This window comes from Gadus chalcogrammus, chromosome 18, assembly GCF_026213295.1.
Source record: "Gadus chalcogrammus isolate NIFS_2021 chromosome 18, NIFS_Gcha_1.0, whole genome shotgun sequence".
In the NCBI taxonomy this organism is placed as follows: domain Eukaryota; kingdom Metazoa; phylum Chordata; class Actinopteri; order Gadiformes; family Gadidae; genus Gadus; species Gadus chalcogrammus.
This window is the reverse complement of record NC_079429.1, coordinates 15973380-15997345: the sequence shown is the minus strand read 5'-3', so window position 1 is coordinate 15997345 and position 23966 is coordinate 15973380. Positions and strand designations below refer to the sequence as shown.

The 23966-nt window shown below is 46.9% G+C and overlaps 1 protein-coding gene and 1 long non-coding RNA gene across 4 annotated transcripts in view; both read right to left on the bottom strand.

Annotated features, from left to right (window-relative positions):
* cpn1 (carboxypeptidase N, polypeptide 1) overlaps nt 1-12216 on the bottom strand; it is a 19153-nt gene extending 6937 nt beyond the window's left edge. Inside the window, exons 1-5 of one of the 2 annotated variants that reach the window (XM_056577230.1) lie at nt 11592-12216; nt 5467-5678; nt 3869-4024; nt 1104-1280; nt 538-649 (exon numbers count right to left, since the gene is read on the bottom strand). In XM_056577230.1, coding sequence (XP_056433205.1) covers nt 538-649; nt 1104-1280; nt 3869-4024; nt 5467-5678; nt 11592-11835 — 901 coding nt within the window. In that variant the 5' untranslated portion in view covers nt 11836-12216. The remainder of the gene's footprint in view (nt 1-537; nt 650-1103; nt 1281-3868; nt 4025-5466; nt 5679-11591) is intronic. The other variant, XM_056577231.1, reaches the window with a different exon arrangement.
* A 3976-nt stretch (nt 12217-16192) lies between these two features.
* On the bottom strand, nt 16193-23287 carry LOC130371980 (uncharacterized). 2 transcript variants are annotated; one of them, XR_008893290.1, is made up of 9 exons: nt 22889-23287; nt 18862-22387; nt 18519-18620; nt 18060-18181; nt 17827-17905; nt 17652-17730; nt 17464-17575; nt 17081-17224; nt 16193-16901 (listed from the first exon to the last, which is right to left on the bottom strand). It is a non-coding gene; the product is annotated as an uncharacterized LOC130371980 (long non-coding RNA). The 2 variants fall into 2 exon arrangements; XR_008893289.1 differs by having other exon boundaries at nt 17081-17201.
* Between the last annotated feature and the right edge of the window lie 679 nt (nt 23288-23966).

The window sequence follows — 23966 nt, the reverse complement described above, 5'->3', positions numbered from 1 at the left end:
GAACTCTTCACTCTCCACTCAGCTAATCAAGATTTAATCAATAGACAGGCCCTAAACCCTTGGTCCAAAGGGCTCCTAGAAAGATTAAACTGTTACATAACTGTTAGATAGGCAGTTACTCAAAGTGCTCTCACCCAAGTGCTTCATAAAGGTCTATGGACGCTTTTACTGTCTTCTCGCTTCTCCCCGTTGCTGTTGTGATTTGGACATAATCTGTTTTCCGGCTGTGTTGCCCTGCAAATTGTTGCTTAATATTTGCACTCTGCACCCAACATGAATATAATATTTGCTCCTAGTTATTCCTGGAATTTGCTCACAGACAGACAGAGAAAGTAAAAAACGAGAAACACACAGTGAGAAAAAAAGAGGAAATATCAGTTTTCCTGGCAGCCCAGCCGCAAGGGCAAGAGAGTATAGGCATCAGAAAGTGATGGAGGGGGGAATGGAAAACGTTTGAGTTCCATGTTGTGTTTCTGACATCTTTGTTGTTCTTGGCTTGGAGGGCTGGCTGTTGGAGGGCCGGGGGGGTGGTCTTACCTTTGGACAAAGAGTACCAGCTGGCCCCATTGGTTATCCCCTCCTCAAAGTAGTCTCCGCAGTTCCAGCCCTCGTGCATCCAGCTGTGGGCGTACGAGTAGGCTTTGGCCAACTAGCGTTTGGAATAGAATCAGATTCAGGTTTAGGTTCATGTATTAGATTTGCATTGAGGTTTAGCGTTAGATGTAAATCCACGTTTAGATTTATAATTTCATTCATGTTTACAATTAGATGAAATGCTACATTCAGATTTAGATTTAGAATAAGAGATTCAGATTCTAATTCAGGATCAGTAATCATTTGCATTTAGTTAGAGATGGATTTAGGCTTAAATTGCAGCTAGATTTGGTTTCAGAAACTCAGACTAAGACCAAGATGAGATCCTAATAGTCACACGTGAGACAGAACAAGATCCATAAATGCTTTTCATGATTATTCCTGAGGAAAAGCGTGATTAAGAAATCGGATGAAACCGCTAGCATGCACCGCTTTATACAGCAGCGTGGTGAAGACATCTACGCAACCTCAGTCAGCAGTAGGCCTCTGATCGGAGGAAGGAACGGTACCTTCTTAAAGATCTTGTCATCAGGCGACGCAGCGGAGGTGACCCGGCCCCGGATGCGGGGGTCTCTGGACTTGTCGAAGGGGTAGTTGGCCACCACGGCCCCCCCGTGGAGGTTGGCCGACAGCACAAAGTTGTAGTTCTGCATCCACTTGATCACCGCCATGGTCTCTGGCTCCACCTGAAACAGAGGACAACGTCAACACGGACGCTACGTCTGGACCACATCGACCTGGACGACATCGACAGACTGGTAATGGTGGTGAAGAATTTGTGGCGCCAGAAGGTAAAAGGTTGGACCCCAATGTCCACAGTCTACCTGTAGGCCTCTTAAGAGCAGGAAGGCACCGGAGTGGCTCCCTGCTCCTCAATGACACGTATCCTAACCTCAAGAAGCTTTGGATAAAAGCGCCTGCTAAATAGGGAACACTGAATAGTTGCACTTTACCAATGGAAACTCAACCCGGGGAAAGAATTGACCGGAGGCCCAGACGGGCGCCACCAGGTCTACTTACAATCACGTTCCACTAGAGGGTGGGCAGAGAGGCCGAGGGCTGTCTCCAGCTAATTGGGTCGCTGCCTTGCTGTTTCTAAGGAATTGTTTGCAAAATATGTAAGCTGGAGTTTCCCCTGACTCTGCAAGCTACGTTTTGGCTGCGTGAAATTATCCACATTAAAGAACTAATGACATGTAGCTCATGTTCCTCGCATGTTGACTTAACAGTGGCCTTCAGTGGCCTTCTTGAAGTAGGCCACTGTTTGAGCGGGGCGAATCTACAGGCAATCTAAACAATAAGCCAACGCTTATACAAAGACTGCTTAGGTACATTCATTAGGGTTCAAACAGCCATGCAGTAGCAAAGCACAGCCCTGGGGGCTTTAGCACACAGAAATCATTCAACATTCAGATTTAACCATAATCACAGCTCATAGTTCTGTAGGGCTCCAATAGATACTATCAATATTCATTATCACATCAATGGTTACCGAGTGAAGAGGCAGAAAGTCAGTCCACTTTGTGTTGTTAAAGCAGCTTTGTGACGTATTCTGTCTTCCCCTCTTATGACGGTCTCCCATGGAAACTTAGCCTTCATGTTTAAAATAACCAGCTGGCCTCCTCCACAACATCAACAACCTGGCCTTCAAACATACCATCATCAGCCTGGGAATGGATGGAGCCAGACTGTTTAAAAGGCTCTGCCACAAATCAGGGGCTGATTGGTTGGAGAGGGAGGGAGGCCTCACCAAACCACCAGTGGTTAGTAGCCATGATCTCTCTCCCTTATCCCAGTGATGTGTACAGGATCATTTGCACCAGGCGTGTCTTTGAAACAGTGTCCATGTCCTCATTTGAAATTGCAGTTAAAAGTTCAGTGATTCCTGCACAGAACAGAGTTCCCGCTGTGTTCAACGTTGACCTTCCTTACCCACTCAGCCAATCCCCTTTTAAGGGACTGATTAAGATCCTAACAGGGGCAATGGCTCGAGCGCTAGCAAAACAACTCCTTGAGCGTGTTACTGTTGTGCTCCGCAAAGCTTTACGTGTATTGAAATAGAAGAGAAACAACTGACTCACACTGTTCCACAAACACACACAAACTGTTTGGGGCCACAGCGCCGCGGCAGTGGCGTCCTGCTAGCTGGGGGCTCGCTAGGAACCTTCACATTCCACTCTAAGTGTTTTCAGAGGCTGTGATGCTAACTGTGGCTCTCCACTGAAGCCACGAGTAGACCAGAGGTGCTCCGTGTCCCCGACCAGAGAATTGAAAGAACAATAAACAGTGCTGACTGGCAACCAATTGGCTCGTGCCAGATCTCGGTGGCCAATGAAAGCGTGTTAACCTTGGACCTCTGATGGAGGACCTAGGAGTTGTAATTCTTGTGGGTGAGAGGAAGGGGTGGAGAGGGGGGGGGTCTTTTATCTACATATCCGTGGGAGGTGGGGGCTGTGGCTGTTACACGTTAGAGAAATGTTATGCTAGCTTCCATGCGAGCTGGGTAACTTGGCATCACAACGGTGGAAGATTACAAAAGTGTTCAAAAGTAGTATGTGTGTTTGTGTTTGTGTTTGTGTTTGTGTGTATATACCAGCTAGTGTGAGAACAAGGTTAGTCTCAGTAGATATTAGTGTGAGGACAGGGTTAGTCTCAGCAGACCCTAGTGTGAGAACAGTGTGAGTCCAGTACACACTAGTGTGAGAACAGGGTTAGTCCATCAGTAGGCACTAGTGTGAGAACAGGGAGAGTCCGTCTGTAGATACTAGTGTGAGAACAGGGTTGGCATGTAACAGCCCATTCCATCCGTGGGTCGCTGGGAGCCTGGATGGAATTAGCTGCTGCTGTGAGAAAAACACACAGCCGTCCTGGGAGAGCGGTCCAGGCCTGTGCTCCATTTGGCTGCCTTGTGTGCCCTATATACGGCACTATTTAGGGCGTCACCATTTTGTTGTGGACAAAAGTGGTGGTCTACATAGTGCACTGCTTATACCCACAATGCAACGGGACGGAAGTGTACAACCGATGCACATTTGGGGAACAGGAACAGTTTGGGAGGATGTTGGGGGGGGCAGGGCCACGGGGGTAAGTGCTGGCCCCATTGGACGGCTGATTGGCCCTCCCAGTGTCGCTCCCATCTTTCACTAGCCAATCCAATGACTGGGAGGGTATAATCTCGGGTTAACCTTTACTGAATCTACAGCTGTTTCTGTGGTAGTGTGTGTGTGTGTGTGTGTGTGTGTGTGTGTGTGTGTGTGTGTGTGTGCGTGCGTACCTGCTGCTCCCAGTTGTCGGGCAGAGGGAGGTGGTGGTTGCGGCCGCTGGTCTTCTCGTAGTAGTACATGAGGGCGTTGAGGTCCGGGAAGTTACGGTTCAGATCCATCTCCCGGGCGTTCCCCCGGCCCACCAGATACCCGTTGAACTCTGGGCCCTGTTGAACACACACACACACACACACACACACACACACACACACACACACACACACACACACACACACACACACACACACACACACACACACACACACACACACACACACACACAATCAAACACTCTGGTTGGTTCTAAAGAGCAACGATACAATCAACCATCAAAGCCAAGAAAAAAATCTAAATTAAAGGTTATTGCTTTCTGCAAAAAAGTCTCTCATTGGCTAGGGCTGGTGCCCAATGACATCAGTTGGAACCAGTTTCTGATTGGCTGGGGCTGATGCCCGGTAACAGGGACACTTGGAGCCAGCTGGAGCCCAACAGAGAGGAACTATTGCAATATATCTGAGGTTCACCAAGAATGAAGCCTGACTGTTTAGAGTTGAGGGTTTGGTTACCGCTGCCCTCTTGGAGACAAGAGGGGACATCCAATACCCCCCACACACCACTTTCTGCACTTTCAGTTTTATTTATTTTTATAAATCCAGGTTTTGCCAAAGTACGTGTTGAAATGCACTTCTGGTATACCACCTTGTATTGTATTGTGATCATTATGCATCATAGGGTGTATTATCTATTGTATATTCTATGACAAGCCGTTGATCGTAGGATCCTTACATAACTCTGTTACCTAACATGTTCTCTGATTTATCTCTGAAGAGGTACACAACTGAAAGATGTGGGTCCAGGGCGATCCTGTTGGAGGAGGTTACCGTGTGGTTTATGTGCGTTCCTCCCCCCCCCTCCCTCCAAAGGAAAAGCACAATGGACCTCTGTGTGTGTGTGGATGGTGGTGTGGGGGGGGGCGGGGGGGGGGGGGGGGTGGTAGGGGGGTGCTTGTGTTCCCTGACACGCCGGTGCCTCGCAGCGCGATCAGCCGCTAAATTACAGCGAGGCACGCAGCTCCGTCTGAGACACGCGCGCAGAGCACCGCACGCACACACGCAACCGCATGACACGCAATTAGTGAGTCCTCCAGACGTGTGTGTGTGTGTGTAAGGGTATGTGTGTGTATTTGTGTGTCTAGGTAAGCCGCACGCTTTGTGAGGTAATGATTACATCCACCCCCACACACACACACACACACACACACACAAATATCAAACTTAAAATGCAATAATTTCACATTCTGACACAGGTTTTAACTTTGACCACCCCCCCCCACCTCCACCCCCTCCCTCTCCTCACCACCCCCCCTCCCTCTCCCCACCACCTCCCCCCCTCCCTCCCCTCACCGACTCCCCCCCTCCCTCCCCTCACCTCCACCCCCCCCTCCCTCTCCTCACCACCCCCGTGTGTGTGTGTGTGTGTGTGTGTGTGTGTGTGTGTGTGTGTGTGTGTGTGTGTGTGTGTGTGTGTGTGTGTGTGTGTGTGTGTGTGTGTGTGTGTGTGTGTGTGTGTGTGCGTGCGTGCGTGCGTGCGTGTGTGTGTGTGGTGTTACCCGTGTTAGCCGTACCTGCCTGGCGGCGACCTCGTAGCCGTCGGGGTTCATGGAGGGCAGGATGTGGATGCGCGTGTCGTGGATGAGCTGCTGGATGCGGTGGTTTCCGGCGCGGTACTCCTGGCACAGGAAGGCGCACAGCTGGATGAGCAGCTCGCGGCCCAGTACCTCGTTGCCGTGCATGTTGCCCACGTACTTGAACTCCGGCTCCACTGTGAGGGAACACATACAAAGCGTTTGGGCCGCATGAACGTTAGCGTTTTGGCGGAAGCTATTACTTCCTGTGAGTGGTGTAGGCTACACCAGTTAGATTTCCCCCGGAGAGAGAATAATAAGACAATGACAAGAAGAACCACATCCAAGATTGAGATGAGAATACATTTGGAGTTTTCTGACGAAGAATTTGACAAAGTATTATACAAAACGTGTAATGTTGACAGGTATCTCTCTGTCGGAAGTCCCTCCCTCTTTCTCACCACTAAACACGTGACTGAAAGTGATATCGCTCTGTCCGAAGAATGTTAGGAGGTCCCACCCTCTTTCGCCAAGAGCGAACTTTCAGAGCGAGATAGAGCAGTTTGGCTGGTAACCGGAAGGTTGCTAGTTCGATCCCCGGCTCCTCCTAGCTGATTGTCGAGATGTCCCTGAGCAAGGCATCTCACCCTGACTGCTCCCGACGAGCTGGCTGTCGCCTTGCAGGGTTGACACCGCCGTCGGTGTGTGAATGTGTGCATGAACGGGTGAATGTGAGGCAATATTGTACAACGCTTTGAGTGGCCACTGGTTAGAATAGCGCTATATAAATGCAATCCATCTCTCAGCAGCAAATCGCCATTGTTAATTCAGTATGGCTCACATAATTGAAAAGGAGAAAGAAAAAACAACATATCCTCTAAACAGCAGACATAAAATGAAGAGCAAAGTGCAGTGTGTTTAAAGTGCAGAACAACATTGTTTAAATGTTTTCCACTCCTCCTCGATGGGGGGACGGCTTTGTTAGGCGAACGAAAGAAAAACAGAAAGAGCAGCAGTTTAGCTGTATCCCCCATTTTCATCGGTATTGCCATACCGTTATATTTACTGCAATATGTTTACGGAAGAAAGGTAATCGTTCGAGTTGACGTACGAAAACAATGGACGCTGTCCACTGATGTAGTGGCAAGAGGTATGCAAAGGAAATGTCAAACGTCAGGGTAAAAATAAACAGAATGACACCAGCCTGGTCCAATAAAGAGCAGGAAGTCTTTGCACACAAACACATTGAGGTCATATATGGACACGCACTCACACACGCAGATACACAGACAAAGATTCACACTGATGCACATAGACACACACACACACATACACACACATGCACATAGAAACACACACACACACACACACTCAGGGACATGTTAATGCATGCATACATATACATAAGTTATACAATACAAACATTAACATACATTTGCATTTTTCTTTGTCTGCATAAATGCATTTAGAATGACTTGAATGTGTTCCTGTACGTCTTTTTCAGTCCTGTTGTATTATTGTCCTGTGTGTTGTATTTATGTCTTCTAGTCCTTAATAGTGTTGTATTTATGTATTCTAGTCCTTAAAAGTGTTGCATTTATGTTTTCTAGTCCTGTTTAGTGTTGTATTTATGTTTTCTAGTCCTGTTTAGTGTTGTAGTCGTGTGTGAAGAAGTTCTGTGTACAGAGCTGTATTTATGAGTCCAATCCTGTATAGTGTTGTCTTTATGTGTTCTAGTTATGTGTTGTAGTGTGTGTTCTAGACGTGGCTTCTGTCCTGTAATTATCAGTCTCTGAAGCCTGCCTGAGGATTTTGCCAGCAATTTGTTCCAGGGTATAAAACTCTGTAATTTAAGCATCGTACTTTGCACACACTTAAATTAGACACTGTAACGGTTCAGCACTGAGCATTTCAAAGAGGACATGCTCGCTTCAAAACAGAATCTAAACTTTCCTGTGCACAAAACCTTTTAAGGTAACAAATAAAATTCCCTTCCAAGCAATCCCTATGGCTACTCTGCATTCTAACTTGTTTTAGAGCAATGCTGGATTAACATTGTATGCTTAGATTAACTTGTAAATCAACCTGGATAAAAGCATCTGCTTAAAGAAATGAGTCAATGTTAATTATTGCAGAAGCTTCTCTCCAAAGGGATTCACCCTGAATTCCGATCCATTCAGATCAATGTCCTTTAGGGGCCACACGTCACTCACTGGCTCCCGGTTTATGTCCTCACATGTCTATTGCTGTACGTGCGGTGCTTCATTCTGGGTCTTGTGTGCGTTTCACAAGACATCCCCCTGGGTTTCCGGAGTTCAGCGTTGTTGTGAGAGTCTCTGATTGGCAGGTCTGAAACCCCAGAGCAAACCAGCGCACTGACGCAGTGGGGAGGAGGAGGAGGAGGAGGGGGAGGGGGAGGAGGGGGAGGGGGAGGGGGAGGAGGGGGAGGTGGAGGGACTATGGGAATGTGATTTGGAGCTGGCGTGGATTATTTGGATATGGTAATCAAGCTCTGCTGAGACAGCCACCTATCCAAACAACCCCCCTCCCCCCACTCTCTATATGCATATGGCTGTTCAGTGCCCACTCGGACCCTGGGGGGGAGGGGGGCTGATGGGCAGGGGAGTTGATGGTGATGGTGGGGGGGGAGGGAGGTTAATTAAACAGCACTGAAGCACAAATTGGAAGCCGGAAGACGGGGCCGTCTTGTCCAGCTAAAACATTCATCCTAGTGGAGGTTTAAAGTGGTTCTCCACCTCCTCTACTCTAGGATTGAAGGGTTGGGGGGGGGGGGGGGGGGGGGATGGGGTCCAGCTCTCTGAATGTGGGCCCTCTGCAGCCCGTCCTTTGTTACGGATGGAATTTGTACTTTCTATCGTTTGTTATCAGATGTCATACAATAGAACAATATAATACTTTCCTTCAATTTAAGAAAACAGATCAATTTCACCTTGATTGTAGATCGATACTGTATGTGTGTGGTTGTGTGTGTGTCCGTGTGTGCGTGTCTTTGCACGTCTGTGTCGAGGTAGTCGTGCGTGCTTGTTTGTTTTTGCAGAAATGGACTTGCATGCACGCAAGGGGGTGAGCATGTATGCGTGTGTGTGTTTGCGTCTGTCTGAGTGTGTGTGTGTCTGAAGTCATTCATGACGACTGACGTCACAAACGGCATTCAAAACACAATGAGAGTTCTCTGCACATGGCGTTCCTCCTCCCCCCTTAACTAATCTATCCTCCAGTCTGACCTACTGACCCCAACCTACCCCCCAACCCAGGTCCAGGAAACACAACGCCGACCTCAGCACTGCATGCACTTGTGGTGTGTGTGTATGTGCTTGCGTGCGTGTGTGCGTGCCTGTGTATGCGTGTGTGTGTGTGTGTGTGTGTGTGTGTGTGTGTGTGTGCCTGCCTGCCTGCGTGCGTGCGTGCGTGCGTGCGTGCGTGCGTGCGTGCGTGCGTGCGTGCGTGCGTGCGTGCGTGCGTGCGTGCGTGCGTGCGTGCGTGCGTGCGTGCGTGCGTGCGTGCGTGCGTGCGTGCGTGCGCGTGTGCGCGTGTGTGTGTGAGAGAACAGCGTGCACGGCCCTGACCAACCCCTAGACCCAACTCTTCCCAGCTCCGCTCCTATAGCCGCTAACAACGCACTTCCTGTTGTTGCCGGGAAACACCCTCACATCCTTCTATTCTGGCGCCGGAAGCGTCCAGTGAGTCCGCGCGGCGGCTCGCCAGAGATAGGCAGCGACGGCTCCAGCAGCGAGGGACAAAACAACTCAGGGGGGAGAAAGTACATCTCCGCTGAAGTCATGGCTCGCCTCTGGCTCAGGTTGTGTTGTGTTGTCGGTTGTGTTGTGTTGTCGATTATCTTGTGCGTTCATGAGCAGGATGAACTCATTGTGGGGGGGAAAAGAGAGGGAGGGTTGGCTTTATGGCTCTTCCAACTAACGTGCTAACCTCGTATGAGGTGCGCGGGTCTGATTCCGACCTGTGCTCCTCTGCTGCGTGTCATCGCCTCAAGTCTTTCTGCTTTTGAGCAGAAGTTTGTCATGCCTTCGGGAACGGGACGGGGACAGGAGACTGGCTTGAGGAAGAGAGGGAACGACGTGTAGCGTCAGAGCGTAGGATAGGTCAGCGGCCAAACGGGGGCGGCTTGAAGGCATGTGAGCCTGGTGGTTAGCTGGGCGCTCGCCGCAGGCTGCCGTGTTGTCCACCTCAATATGCTGCATGCTTGTGTTGGGGCTAGCTAGGGTGACCACGGTTCATGGAGAGGCGCCGGCATCGCTGACGTCTCCGGTATGTTCCATGGCCGAGGCTTCCAAGGCAGAGTGTTGGTTCCAATTGTGTGTTGACGGTCCAGGAGAACGGATTTAGAGACAACAATTTAAAAAACCAAACCTTGAGAGACCAAGATCCGCCAGTGTTGTTCTGGTTTTGGTTTCTCTTTTCGTCGTAGCGATCTGCCATGTTGTCTCAATAGACCCCCACATGCAAACACACGCACGCACACACACACACACACACACACACACACACACACACACACACACACACACACACACACACACACACACACACACACACACACACACACACACACACACACACACACACACACACCATGTTTCCATCCACATCAATGAGGCAACAAAAACATTGGAAATCAACCGCAGATGTCCCACACACGCTCAATCTTTTGTCTGTGCTCCCATTGTTTGAGGACAATCTTCAAAACCCATCCCAGCGAGACATCTTGAACGCTTTCCTGACAAATTGTCACCCCCCCAGTGATGGAGAAGGAGAGAGAAAGAGGAGCGAGAGAAAGAGGAGAGAGAGTCAGAGAGAGAGAGAGAGAGAGTCAGAGAGAGAGAGAGAGAGAGAGAGAGAGAGAGAGAGAGAGAGAGAGAGAGAGAGAGAGAGAGAGAGAGAGAGAGAACCCATCCAAGGGAGCTATATAATAATTTGTTCTTCAGAAGAACTAGGAACCACATGGCAACATACAATCCAGAAATATGACCCGCAGAAGGAAAACCTCACATTCTCTCCCTCATCTGCAGTAGTAATCCACGGGCCCCCCACAGTTCAGTTCAGCCTGGCACGCAGAACATGCATACCGACCGCCAACAGGACTATGTTTGAGTCCTTGATTTACCTCTGGTTCTCCCGCCAGAAAAGGGGACGATGCAAACAAATTTCCCTTCTGGGATTAATAAAGTACAGCTTGACAAACACACTTAAACACAGACAAGAGCTGTTGACCTGTTTGCCGTAGATACTTTGGATTAAAAGCCTAAAAAGCCTTAAAAAGAGATTCCTTTCCTTGAATACACACACATGTTTGGTATCTCAGATCAACCAACAAAGTAAACATTTCCTGAGACGAGCTTGGTGTTCTATTCTGAGCTTAGGGTTTACCATTTAGTCATCTAGTTGTACTTTTACAAGATGTGTCAATAGGGAGCATGGATGGGTTAGGTCATCATACCCTAGAACACCTACTGGTAGGCTGCACACATTCTGGATCAAAACCAGAACCTCTGGGCTGGGACTCACACGCTAACCCCTATAGTACCCCCTGTAACTGTCCTGTGTTAGATGTTAAGGTGCTTCCCCAGCCCAGAAGAACCCCGACAAACACCCCATCGGGCCAGTGTGCCATACCCTTGGTTGGCGGTTGGCTGTCAAATTAAGTTGGTAAGCAAGAGAAAGCAAGTGTCCAATTCTACAGTTGGGTGATGCACCCTCAGATGTTTGGTTTGGTGTTGTGTTGTCCAGTTCCGGGCAAGAAAGTCAGTTCACTGTGTTTTACAATCAGTTTGGAGTGACTCACACAGATTTCTTCATTGTCTATCACAAGCCATGAAAGAAAACCATCGAAAGAAACACAACAACAAAAAAAATAATCAAACCATGTAAAGAGCAACATGCAATTGACTAAAATAAAATCTAACTGGAGTGAGTCTGGGGGTGTGGGTCGAGTACAGTTGTACACGTCAATTCATTAACTGGACATACGGTCAGTTCGCTGCCAAACCGTCAGTAAGGTGATCTGATATTCACGCGCGTGTGCGGGAAAAAAAAAAAAACGAGAACCGGCGGGCGAAGGGAACCCAACTCACGTGCTTCGTGGATGCCGGGGTTGTCGCTGAACTCCAGCACGTACAGGTGGCGTCCCTCCACGCTGCGGCCGATGCTGTAGATCCTGGTGATGTAGGGACACTCGTTCTGCACGGCGAACATGGCACGGACCATGTCCTCGTAGCGGTGGTGCTGGAACTCAGAGTCCCGGGCCAGGGCACCCAGGCACCCCAGGAGACCCAGCAGGAGGGCCACCAGCTGGGCAAGGTTCCGGCTCTGCTCCATGGCTCTGGTTGTGGCCCCTAAGTTTCCCTGTTGCTCCTCAGCTCCTCAAGGCTTTGGGGGGTAGAGGTGTGAGGGGGTGGAGGGTGGGGGGGGAGGGAGACGGGTTCAAGGGGAGGAGGGGTTTGTTGGCTCTCTTCTGGTTTCTGTGAGTTGGTTTCTCGTGGTCAGAACCAGCCGTGGAACTCCTCTGGTTCTTCTTCACTGCATGGACCTTGAAGACAAGCCTCCACCAAGACCCCAACTGCTCCCGTTCCTTCACGTACTCGCTCGCCCTCTCTCCCTCTCTGGCGCTCTCTCTCTCTCTCTCCTGCTCCCTGCCTCATGCACACACACACACACACACACACACACACTCGCTCACTCACTCTGTGAGTCTCTCTCAATCCCTCTCAGTCTGCCTCCTCCCACGTACAGAGGGACGGCCCATCCAGTCCACTCTCTCTCTTTCTATAGCTCTCTCTCCATGTCTCTCGACCCCTCCTCCTCTCTCTCTCGCTCCGTCTCTCTACCCCCTCTCTCTCTCCTGACAGCTGGTTCTCGCTCTTTAGTTCAATGCGTGTGTCTCTCTCTCTCTCTCTCTCTTCTTGTCAAGTACGTGCTAGTTAGTTTACCAGCACTCACGGGCTACAGCTGCAGGCACGCACACACCTCCTCTTTCTCCTACTCTTTCTGAAATGGTTCATTTTGTGTGTGCGTGCGCGCGTGTGTGTGTGCGTGTGCGTGTGCGTGTGCGTGTGTGTGTGTGTGTGTGTGTGTGTGTGTGTGTGTGGTGTACACCTCAGACTCCTCCACTCCCCCTCCTTCTGGGAAAGAAGATTGTTTCCACAGAACTTTTCTCCACAACCCCTGGGGCCCCAATCACTTATTCATTAACCCTTAAGTAAACTCTCTCTCTCTCTCTCTCTCTCTCTCTCTCTCTCTCTCTCTCTCTCTCTCTCTCTCTCTCTCTCACCCCGCCCCCACCATTTCTAAACACATGCACAAACCAACACACATCCATTCACATACCCACCTGAATTAATCCCACATTACCACTCATCCGTTCAGAAACACACTTGTGTAAGTCACCCACAAACAGAAGGTTCTGTGTACAAACTGAGAAACACAATGGCGCACTGCGTTGTTATTGACAACAGAATTTGAACAACACTAGAGCTAATAACAATAAAAGTACCACAGCATAAGCGAAAATGCAAATACAATACTAATACAATACTATTGTAAAAAGGATGTTTCCCCCCATAATTTCTAGTAGGAGCTGCCAATACTGTTAAGAATCATGACAGGCAGGCCCCTGGGGGGCCCTATGCAGAATCCAGCAAAGTCTCATGGGGGCCATCAGACTCTGGCTCGTCAGAGGAGAACCAGACCAGGAGCCCTGGGAGGAGAGAGACAGTGAGAGAGGGAAATAAAATAAGAATAGATGAACATCAGGGTCCTGGAAGGGCCTCTCTCACACCCTAACATAGCCAGCTTCTACAGTCTACCTGTAGCCGTCCCAGAGCAACCTTCCCTAAAATCACTTTGCATAACTGCATCCGCTAACTTTCTAAATAGTTGATAAGAACCCTATCATTACACTTCTAAGGTTACGTTTTTAAAGTTGATGCATGAACTTGTTCAGTTAGTTTCTATGAAACATTGTATTTTTTTAGAACAATACTTTTATTGTTACAAAGAAACCATTATCATGATCAAAGTTTAGATAATGATGCTAAGATACCACAGACAAGTTTTACGATACAACGATGACACCTAGTGGTAAAATAATGAAACTACAGCCACACACCTACTGCAAATAAAATCAGGTCTAAATTCATATACCATCATACTTGATTGGTTTGCACTGCCGATGTCTGGAGTGGACTGGAGGATGTGCCGAGAGGGAACACAGCCTCGTCTTCAGAGGTCTGCTCTCCCGAGTTCAGCAGCTCATCCCTGGGCATGGGACGCTGCTGTATGGTGGGCCGTTTGTAATCATTTGCTGCTCAAAGAACTGCTTCACTTGTTCCAGAATTAGGTCGATTTTTTTTTCCAGATTTAGCAAATAAACACCCCTCCAAAATGCACTGCAATTTTCATGTCATTTTTTCAACTGTTTTCAGCTTGAAAAAGTTACCCCAGCTGAAACTGCGACCGCACGTCGTATATTACAGCCAATTCGCCATTTCGCCAGAGCGATGTGAAGATGTCAAATAGCGGGAACTGCTGTCCGTGCAGGCATTTCCTGCTAAATGCACGTGGTGCCACTCCCAAAATATCCTATAATGTCTCGCTGCGGCTTGTGGACATCCAACGTCCAAGTGCTGTCACGTGATTCCAATTGCCACCACCACTGACGTCACTGGCTAATCATTATCTAATTCAAGTTATTTCAGAGTAAAATTAATACAAGTGAGACATACTTAACACACACACATCTGACTGGGATAGGTTAATTCACTTGAGATGGTAAAAAGGTTATGTTTTTAAACTGTTTATTATCTTGCCAGAAGGACTATCTAGACTAGGCTAGTACTTATAAATATTTTTACTTTTATTTATTTTTTTAACCCAAAAATTATATTGGGGGCTAATTAAACACATGGTCTGTGATTAGGATGTCTGGGTTCAGGGCCTAATCGACCAGGTAAACACGCGTCCTGCCGTCCTCCGAGCTCCAGGAAACCAAGTTCCAGGGGTCTCATTTATAAAACTGTGCGTGGGATCGCTACTAAAAGTATACGTACGCCCAAAAGCCAAGTTTTGCGTGCGCCAAAAACTATTGAGATTTATAAAACCCTGCGTACGCACACCGTACGCAATCTTTTCTTTATAAATCACAGACTGCCTACAAGTGTGCGCAGCTGAATCAGCTTCACGTTCCGCCCTGTACACGCCCCTTTTTAACCATAAATGGTCAATGCAAATGACCTCATGAATTCGATCTGCATATAAAACAGACTCAGATGCAAGTATTAGGTCTTGTCGGAAACAATGGCAGAAGTACTGAGAAAAGCAAAAAAGCGAAATTTCACGGAGGTTGAAGTGGAGACACTTGTGGGTGAGATGGAGGCCCGAAAAGTAGTTTTGTTCGGCGGTCACGGGATTGGGATCGCCAACAACAAAAAGCAGAGTGAGTGGCAACATGTTGCTGCAGCAGTGAACTCTGTCAGTAGCAAGGAGCGCACAGTCCCAGAATTAAAAAGAAGTGGTCTGACATAAAGTTACATATTTTGATGTAGCCTACCAATAAATCGTTATGGTCCCTAAAGACCATCTCCCTCCGAATCCTGTCATTTGCATGGTCCGCCAGAAGTGCCATATGGTGCAGCATTAACCACGGCTCTCACCTCTGCATTTATAGGGTTACGGTAATAAGACTGACCGAGAACACCTTGGATAATCAGTTTGTAATCATCCACGTAAATTGTTCTTGAACATAACCCCTTTTTAATGCCTGATTTGTCATGAAAATTGTGTGAGTGTGGCTTGGTTTTCCACACTTGGGATTTAATTGACATTTGATGTGCTTACAGTGTCACATAAAAATATTATGTTATTGACACATGTTGGACGGATGCTTTATTCCATGCAGTCGCGTCGTCAGTGGACAGTATGGAGTGACGGGATTAAATATAGAGATTTTTTATTTTATTTTTCTATTCTAAAGGAGATGTTTCTGGAGTTATAACTGAGAAATAACGCAGTTGACTTAAATTATTCTGATTACATAGATTTAACGCATGATACGGGTTGAAATTACATTTATGAAGGGCGATGATAAAACATAATCGTTCTTCTCACTCTACAATTCTTCGGTCTGACTTCAGTTCACCACCACACCATCTGTGTCGCAAATTCTCCTTTTCCTCCAAACCATGCGTACGCATGGGTCAGAGTTTGCTTAGGGCTGTGCACATTTTCCCGTCAAGTTGGTTTTTTATAGATCACAACCTTGGCGTGGAAAGTCAGGTACGCCAATTTCAGCCCCGTTTTCTGCGTATGCAACGGTTATAAATGAGACCCCAGGTGGTTAATATTTAGCTCAGACGTCGTTCACTCAATACATTCATGATCCAAAATCTGACCGCAGCTGACCTCAGATCTGGTGAACTGGGCTTTTATTTCTTTCACTTCATATGTTTTGACCAATCCTGTTGCTGGAGAAAGATTTATTTGCAGACCTAGACCAGCACATGAACATTTAAAAATGTAAATACACAGACATTCCTGTATAATTAAGGTGTATGACAGCTCCCTTTGCTGGACAACAGTCTCACACCAAACTACATTTTCCGTTTGAACCAACGTAGCTATAGTACATTGATGTGAGAAGGGTCCGTTGATTGAACGTGTTGTAGCAAAGAATGGCCTGCGGGACAGTTTGTACATTGTTAAATACATGAATAGGCTTGAATTTAGTAGTAATATGGAGGTTTCATACTTTTACAAAATGGATTATGTGAGCATTGCTGAATAACAATCATGTATAATAAATGTATTGCAGGAGTTTAGCTTGACATTAACCAAGTTAAAGGACAATTAAATGAACCGTACCAAACATGTAGAAGTCAATGTGGGATTTTAATATGAACAAAAACACTTGACAGAAGTTTAATACAATTTTGTAAAGAAAAGCAGAGGAAAACATTTTCCCAAATGAATCTTTTCAAAATGTCACCACCATTCCGAAAGCAAGTGAAGAGGTTTGTGTAAAAGCAGTCCTCCCTGACCAGCTCTGTCCCTGACTCTAAACCCTGACTCTCAACCCTAACGCTAAACCCTCTGAGGGCAGGAAGACGCGCCTTCAGTGTAAAGGTTTGAACCACAGAGAAGGAAGAAAAGAGGAAGCAGTAGAGAGTAGTGAAGTAGTGAGGTTAGTGACAGACTTGAGGGAAAGGTGTGTGGAAGCACACGGTTACATGTGGGGTCAAGAAGAAGACTCCCACTGGAGGTCATTGATCCATCAGCCTCAGACTGCTGAGCTCAGCAGGTTTTCTGGAGGACGAGGCTCAGATGAACTGAGGAGACGGGACCAGCAGGATGTCAGGATCAGGGCGGGTTCAGCTCAGGTGTGTCTGCCCCTGACCAAACAAGGACATGATTAGGTTCAATATTCAAGAGATTCAACATTATCTGAACCAAAGAAACATCATTAAGGACCAGGCAGGCTTTAGGGCGCCTTGCTCAAGGACGCATCACTGTATTCTGAGGACTTGAACCCGGCACCATTGGTTTGAGAGTTGAACCCCCAGCCCCCTACCTGGTCCACTATGTCCAGATAATGCAAACTTATGAGGAATCCTTGATGGTAGCGTCCTGGTGGTCCTCAGGATTTGCCATCCAGATGTACGGCTTCTCCATCAATCCCCCAGATTCCTGGTCTGGTTACAAACGTAATTTGTCTCTAATGTAAGGTAACAAACACAGGAGTAGTTGGGCTCTAATATCAGGTAACAAACACAGTAGCATTTTGTCTCTAATGTAAGGTAACAAACACAGGAGTAGTTGGGCTCTAAAGCCGCGTAACAAAGTAGCAGCTGTAGTTTGTCTGGTAAACAACCGCAATAGTATGCCGTAACTTGTACTGGACAAACTAATCCTGCGTTACAACAAGTCAACTCTGTTTATTTTAGGCAAACTTACGAGGATCCTGGTTGGTGGAGTGATGTCGTCCTCCAGAGTCTTGGCTCCTCCATCAGCTCTCCTCAGCCAGAGTCCTGGTCTGGAACAAACAGCGCGAGTCTGGCCCCAACATCTGGTAACAAACATGTAGTTTGTCTTATTTTTAAGCCCTTTATTTCCACTTTGTTGTTAGGTTAATACCAACTTACAATCCTTGATGGTAGAGTGATGTTCATCCTCCAGATTCACGGCTCCCCTACCAGCTCGCCTCCGCTCCAGAAACACGTTCTAGTAAGAAAACAAAGCGGTAGTTGGTTAACGCATGTCAAAGTAACAGCTGTATTTTGCCCTTATAGTCAACCATGTAAGTAAATACAAACTTACGAGGAATCCTTGTTGGTCAATTCCTAGTCGTCCTCCAGCGTCTCAGCTCCTCCATCAGCTCTCCTGACAAAGTCCTGGTCTGGAACAAACAGCGGAAGTCTTGCTTCAACATGTGGTAAAACAGATGTAGTCGTCTGGTATTTATGGTACAAACGCCGGTAGTGTGTGGTAGCAGTATTCTACGAGAAGTGGCAGCGAGTGTGATGATCACTTAAGAGTCAAGCTCCATCTACCCAACGACAGACGTCCTTCACCAGGCAGGTCCTTCACCAGGCAGAGCCTCCACCAGCTCCTCCACCAGCCAGTTCCTTCAGCACGGCTCCTCCATCAGCTCCTTCAGCCATGGATTCCTGGTCTGGTTACAAACACAGTTGGTCTCAGCAGTAAATCACCTGGGGACGCAACACACCCCCACCTCCTGCATCTGATGTCTACTTGTAAAATGGAAGACAAATTTAAACATATTTGAAACACTTAAATTAGACAACGTCTGCAGTTTGTCGCGTTCAGCAATTAATCCACTACAGTCGTAGCAGCACTAGGAACAATAATGGCTCATATGACTCTTACATAACCCCCGCATTAATTAATTCAAATCACAGCTTGGCACAGATTTAAAGTCATAAGATGATCAAAACCAGACCTAAACTACCGTGGATTTTAGTGTTTCAGATGAGCTTGGTAATGGTTACCCTCTGTTCCGGTGCTGTGGGCCCCTGGTCTCCAGCCTCAGTCTCCGGTCCACCCTGGCACCACAAGCCTCCGGACCCCAGCCTCTCCGCCTCGCATTTCAGCTACAGCAGCAGGTTTAAATCAGCATTTGCCCAACAATAAACTTAATTGACTCATCCGAAACAGAGTTACAATTAATTGAACTATTATTTTATAACTCAAGGCTAGAAAAGACTTGAGACCAGAGATGAGCATCCCGTTTTTGGGAATGAAGACAGAGCAGTCCACAAGTTTAAATAAGTGGTTCAGGCCATGCATTGAAACTGACCTGAGAAGACTCTACTCACACACCAGAGCACTGACCTGTTCTGGAGGACTTCTGACAGGAGGTGGAGGTCTGGTTCTGGGTTAGGAGGTGGAGGTCTTGCTCTGGGTGAGGAGGCAGATACCTTGGGACAAACTACATGTTACCTTTTTAACCTTGTACAGTTATAGAGTACCTTCTACTGTAACATGTGGGAATGACGGACATTATTTTAGCTTTGATATTATCCAGTTGCTAACTCTGCACCAAAGTCGTTGTTTAACGTCATTCCATTGGGTAGGGTTTAACTTCTGTGGCAATTAATGACAGCAGATATTTAGAACTTACAAAAGCTGAAGTAACAAAGAACACTAAGCAGTATCGATATTAAATAAAATTTACTCAGCCATATTCAGGTGCTGGGTTCCGTTGAAGAAATGTCAAATTGTCTTCCACCTTGAAATGATTTTCAGCCTTCACTGATGTCAAAAATGGGGCCGCAAGTAGAACGCCGTTTTGTACGCAGCAAGAGTCCCGTCAACGTGGTTAAAAGTACGGTGCAACCATCGGAAATGATCAACATATTGTACGACGTTATTGTCAGTATGTATTTAATATCAAACTTAAGTTGTTTAAGATAGGGGGCAACAATTCCCTATGGAAACCGACTGAAAAATTGTTTCCGTTGGCAACGGCTCGAGGTTACGCAAATACAATACAGAACGTTCCACCAGATTCCCAACTGCCAGGTGGTTTCTTATGGTTGTCAAGACAACGTTCTATGCTAACCATTGGGACTAAATCAAGTGACCGCACTCAGAACCTTCCACGGCGGGAAGTACAAACCGTCCGACTGGAATCCGAACATTCCGGCCGGAACCAACCAAAGAAAAAACAGAACCAGCGCCTCACCTTGAGCTGAACGGAGGAAGATCCTGTAGTCCAGCGATGGTCTTCATTAAAACACAGCCAACAGACTTACCTTGAGGAGATCTGTTTGTTGCTGTTGGTCATTACTATTCAGTGTACCTTTATATTATTATGCACCCAGTGTGTACAAGTTATATCACTCAAAACCATACGAAGAACCAAACTACCATGTACGTCCCACAACAACTTTAAACCTAAAATCCTGGAATCATTCAATACCAAACATGTCTAAATTTTACAATTATCTAGATTATTCAGGGTACAAACCATACAGAGCAAATCTAAACGTTGAGCTCACAGAGAGCCGACCCTAGCCCTGCTACGTCACCCTGACCGCCTCATCACCAACAGCAAATCATGCCAACACATCTACAGCTCCAGTGAGAAGTGGGCATCTGAGTGAAAGGACTGCCCATGATAAAAAGAAGCCCAATTCCTGAAATATCCAACCACGTTCATGGTTTAAAGATTTACACACTTGACATTCCATTGTGTTCTAACCACCTTAGTCTGCTCCCTCGGAGCGGTAAACTTATAAAACTCTACATCTCCATCACTAGAGTGTTGCATCCTACTCATGGGGGTGTGGTCTGAGTGAGCAGAGATGCATGCTGGGATACAGTGCCGTCTGAAGTCTTCAGTTCTTTAGACACGCCCCTCAGGAGAAACCAAGTGTTTGAGAATCTGTCGTGACATCAGTTACATGAGCTGGAATATCCTTCAAGATGGCGCCAGGATTCTCAGAGGAGAAAGGCCAAGATGAAGATGTGTGGGTTCTTCCTCTCAGCCAGTGGAACACAACAACGGTCTTCATCAGAGTACCATGGAACACTATGAAACATTCTCCTCTTTCCACCTTGAAGCCCCAGTGAAGGTTTCCTTACCTCCTCAGCTGAAGAGCACAACTTCAGCTCGAAGAGCGCACTAGCTGGAGTTCCCGGATTGGTTCTGATTTAAGGGAACCAATCGTTCAGCTAGTCCTGTCCGAAACAAATACAGTACAGCCTGAGAAGATGTGCAACTGAAAGCAAGACAAGATCCACAGGGCTCTCCATCAATCCAGCCAGGTAGGAAAAGCCGTCTCATTACAGGTCTGAAGGTCATCTTGAATATCTATTTAGATCCCTTTCCAACGTCAGACTCTCCTTGTGGAATTCCTTTTGGTGTCCATCCTCCATTGATCCTGATTGGTGTAGTCCTAGTTTGAAGTCACTGATCTGAACACGCCGCTTGCATCCTTTTAGACTCGAGTTGGGTACTCTCCTTCCTTCCTTCCTTCCTTCCTTCCTGTGTGTTGGATATCGCTCTGGAGCGTCGCTCAGGGCTCTTCATGTCTACTGGAGGCCCTTAAGTAAACGTGTGGCCGTCCATCAGGTATGATTTAGTTGACCATGCCAATATCCCAAGCCAATCACACAGACCCCCGTATGAACATTATCACTGTCAAAGCAAGCCGGACACACACACATAGAACCAAGGACAGGCACATAGCTCCCCATGCCAGGTGGAACCAAACACACGTAGAACCCCATGCCAGGTGTGTGTCGGAGACACACACACAGTAGAACCCTAGCGATGCTCAAAAATCTTCCATCTCATGTCAAACCCAAACACACACACACACACCACTGAGCCATAAAAGGCCAAACAATCATGCAGGGTAAAAACCTCATGCCAAATAACATTCCATCATCCACCCCCAGCTCTCCTGCCAGGGCACCCATAACAGAACAACCAATGTCTCCAGAGACGTAAATTATGTACATTCTTCAGTGGCGTCCCACATTGGTGATGGATTATGCTTGGCGTCTCCAAAATGTGTACAGGTTTATTCAACGTCTCTGAAGTCATGTCTTTGTAGTCCAGTGGTTTCCTGAATGAGGGGCCTTCACAGATGCAAACGGTGCAGCTTTAGTCAGCCTGAGGACAGGAAGGAGGTCATCTGTTCAGAAGACCACCCAGTGGAGGGGGGTGGCTCTTGAGGAGCAGGATCCATATGGGGATGGCCCCAAATAAGACCTTCTTGGAAATGAAACTGTTCCTGGGGAGTCACGATGCCTGGAGGGGACTGTTGAATGTGTTACATGGTTCTCTGTGTCAGACTGACGTTGTGTTTTAGTCGTTGAGATGAGGAGCCCCCTCATCTCCCCCTGGTGTTTCTCCTTCTCAATCCCTGTCTCCATCTTTCAGAACATTCCAGTCCATGTAACTGACGTCACGACAGTTTCTCAAACACTCGGTTTCCCCTGAGGGGGCGTGTCTACAGACCTGTAGACTTCAGACAGCTCTGTTTCCCAGTATGCACCTCTGCTCACTCAGACCACACCCTCATCAGTAAAGCAACACTCATGTGATGAAGATGCAGAGCTCAGGAGAGTAGAATGAAAGAAGACTGAAGATATCAGATCCCAACCCATTACTCCAGCTTACAACAATAACTTGGAGACGGTAACCATTTTAACAAATCATTAAAACCAACATAAACCAAACACCTAAGTAACCCATGAACCAATAAAACATCCTTACTACACCAGGAAGCCAAAATACATCAATGTGCCCAAGAGTAATGAGAAATTAATGACTTACAGTTTGCAGTTCTTCTTCATGGTTAGGTTTGGATACTCACAGAACTGCAGTTAAATATCCATGAAAGACCTTTGAAGGAAGGAACAGTTTACTCATGGTCCAAATATCAAATGAGAATTAAACCACCACAATCCCAGATTTCCTTCACACATTATAAGTCATGTCAGGCGAGCTGCGGCAGGTAATTAGTAAAACTCAATGCAGGTTCGGCCCCCTGTGGTCTTCTTGGTAACAGTGAGAGGCTATTTCAGCTCTGTGTTTGATCTTAAATGAACTCCTTCATTTTAATTAAAGGGATGAGTCTGATTTGACTGATTTAGATTCAAACTTCGAAACAAAAAAAGTCTTCATTCAATTCACCTTACTGTGTGCGCGAGTGTGTGTGTGTGTGTTTGCGTGAGAAGGAAGCTTTCATCAAAGAGACCAGAGAGACCACACACGTTAAAACACACACACACACACACACACACAATACACCATATAGATTCACACCATATGCACGCACACACCACAGATATACACATATAGATTTACACACAATATTGATACACACAACATATAGATACAAACCATATGCTGTGGCAACCCGCTCCTCCAATGAGCCAGGTTCGAGGTACAAATGACGCTTGTTAGTGAGGAAATAGCCGTACACGGCATCTATTGCATACAACTTAAGGCAATCCATTAAAGTCGCAGTCTCTAGGGCCTCCGTGAGCCTCTAGCCGCTCGCAGACCCGAGCGCTTCCTTCTCTCTCGGTCCCCTTCCTGGTCTTTCCAAATGTCAGTCCTCGTGCTCCTTATATAATGGCTCCTCGGCTTTCGGCCAGGTGTCCCCCAATCAAGCTGATTGGGGTTCAGTCGGTGCTCTCCGTCGCCGGCCTGTGGGTGACGGTGGTATCGGCCATCCAGGACCAACCCTCGGGCTGGTCCGGGCCGAGGTTTACGGGGCGGGATGCCACAATGCACACACAAACGACAGATAAAAACCTTATACATATATATACACGCACACACCATAAGTATACACCATATAGATACGCACACACCATAGTTAGTTACACACCATAGTTAGTTACACACCATATAGATACACACCATAGTCACCAATTAGTATCCACCTTATTCTGCGCTTAAACAAGGGGGGCGCCATATTGGTTCCGTTTTGTGATCTATGTTCCGGTTGAGCAACTCTGCCCGTTATCAGTGGCACAATACATTAGCAATTTTAGTCAAGATGACCAGCATTATTTGACAAGATTCTGAGAGTCTGAAGGTCTATCTTCGTGGGGACATTGTACAAGAAGATGAGGAATAAGATGTTCAATCAGTTGCTATGGTCAAATGGTTAAAATGTTGTTTCTATTGTTCATTTTTACAAATCTTTACCAAACTTTAACTTATACCTGTATTTTTATACACAAACGTGATGTCTTTGAGGGTCAATAAAATAAACTTCACACGAGGCATTTGCTAAATCCTTTAATGATTGAGTTAATGCTTTGACATAATACTAAAAACTAATTACATTAAAAACAATAGCCAATAATATGTACAAATAGTAGTTAAAATATGCACAAGTAGTTAAGTAGTATAAAATAATCATTTGCATAACTGCATATATAGGCCTAACGCTCACAGAGCAACAGGC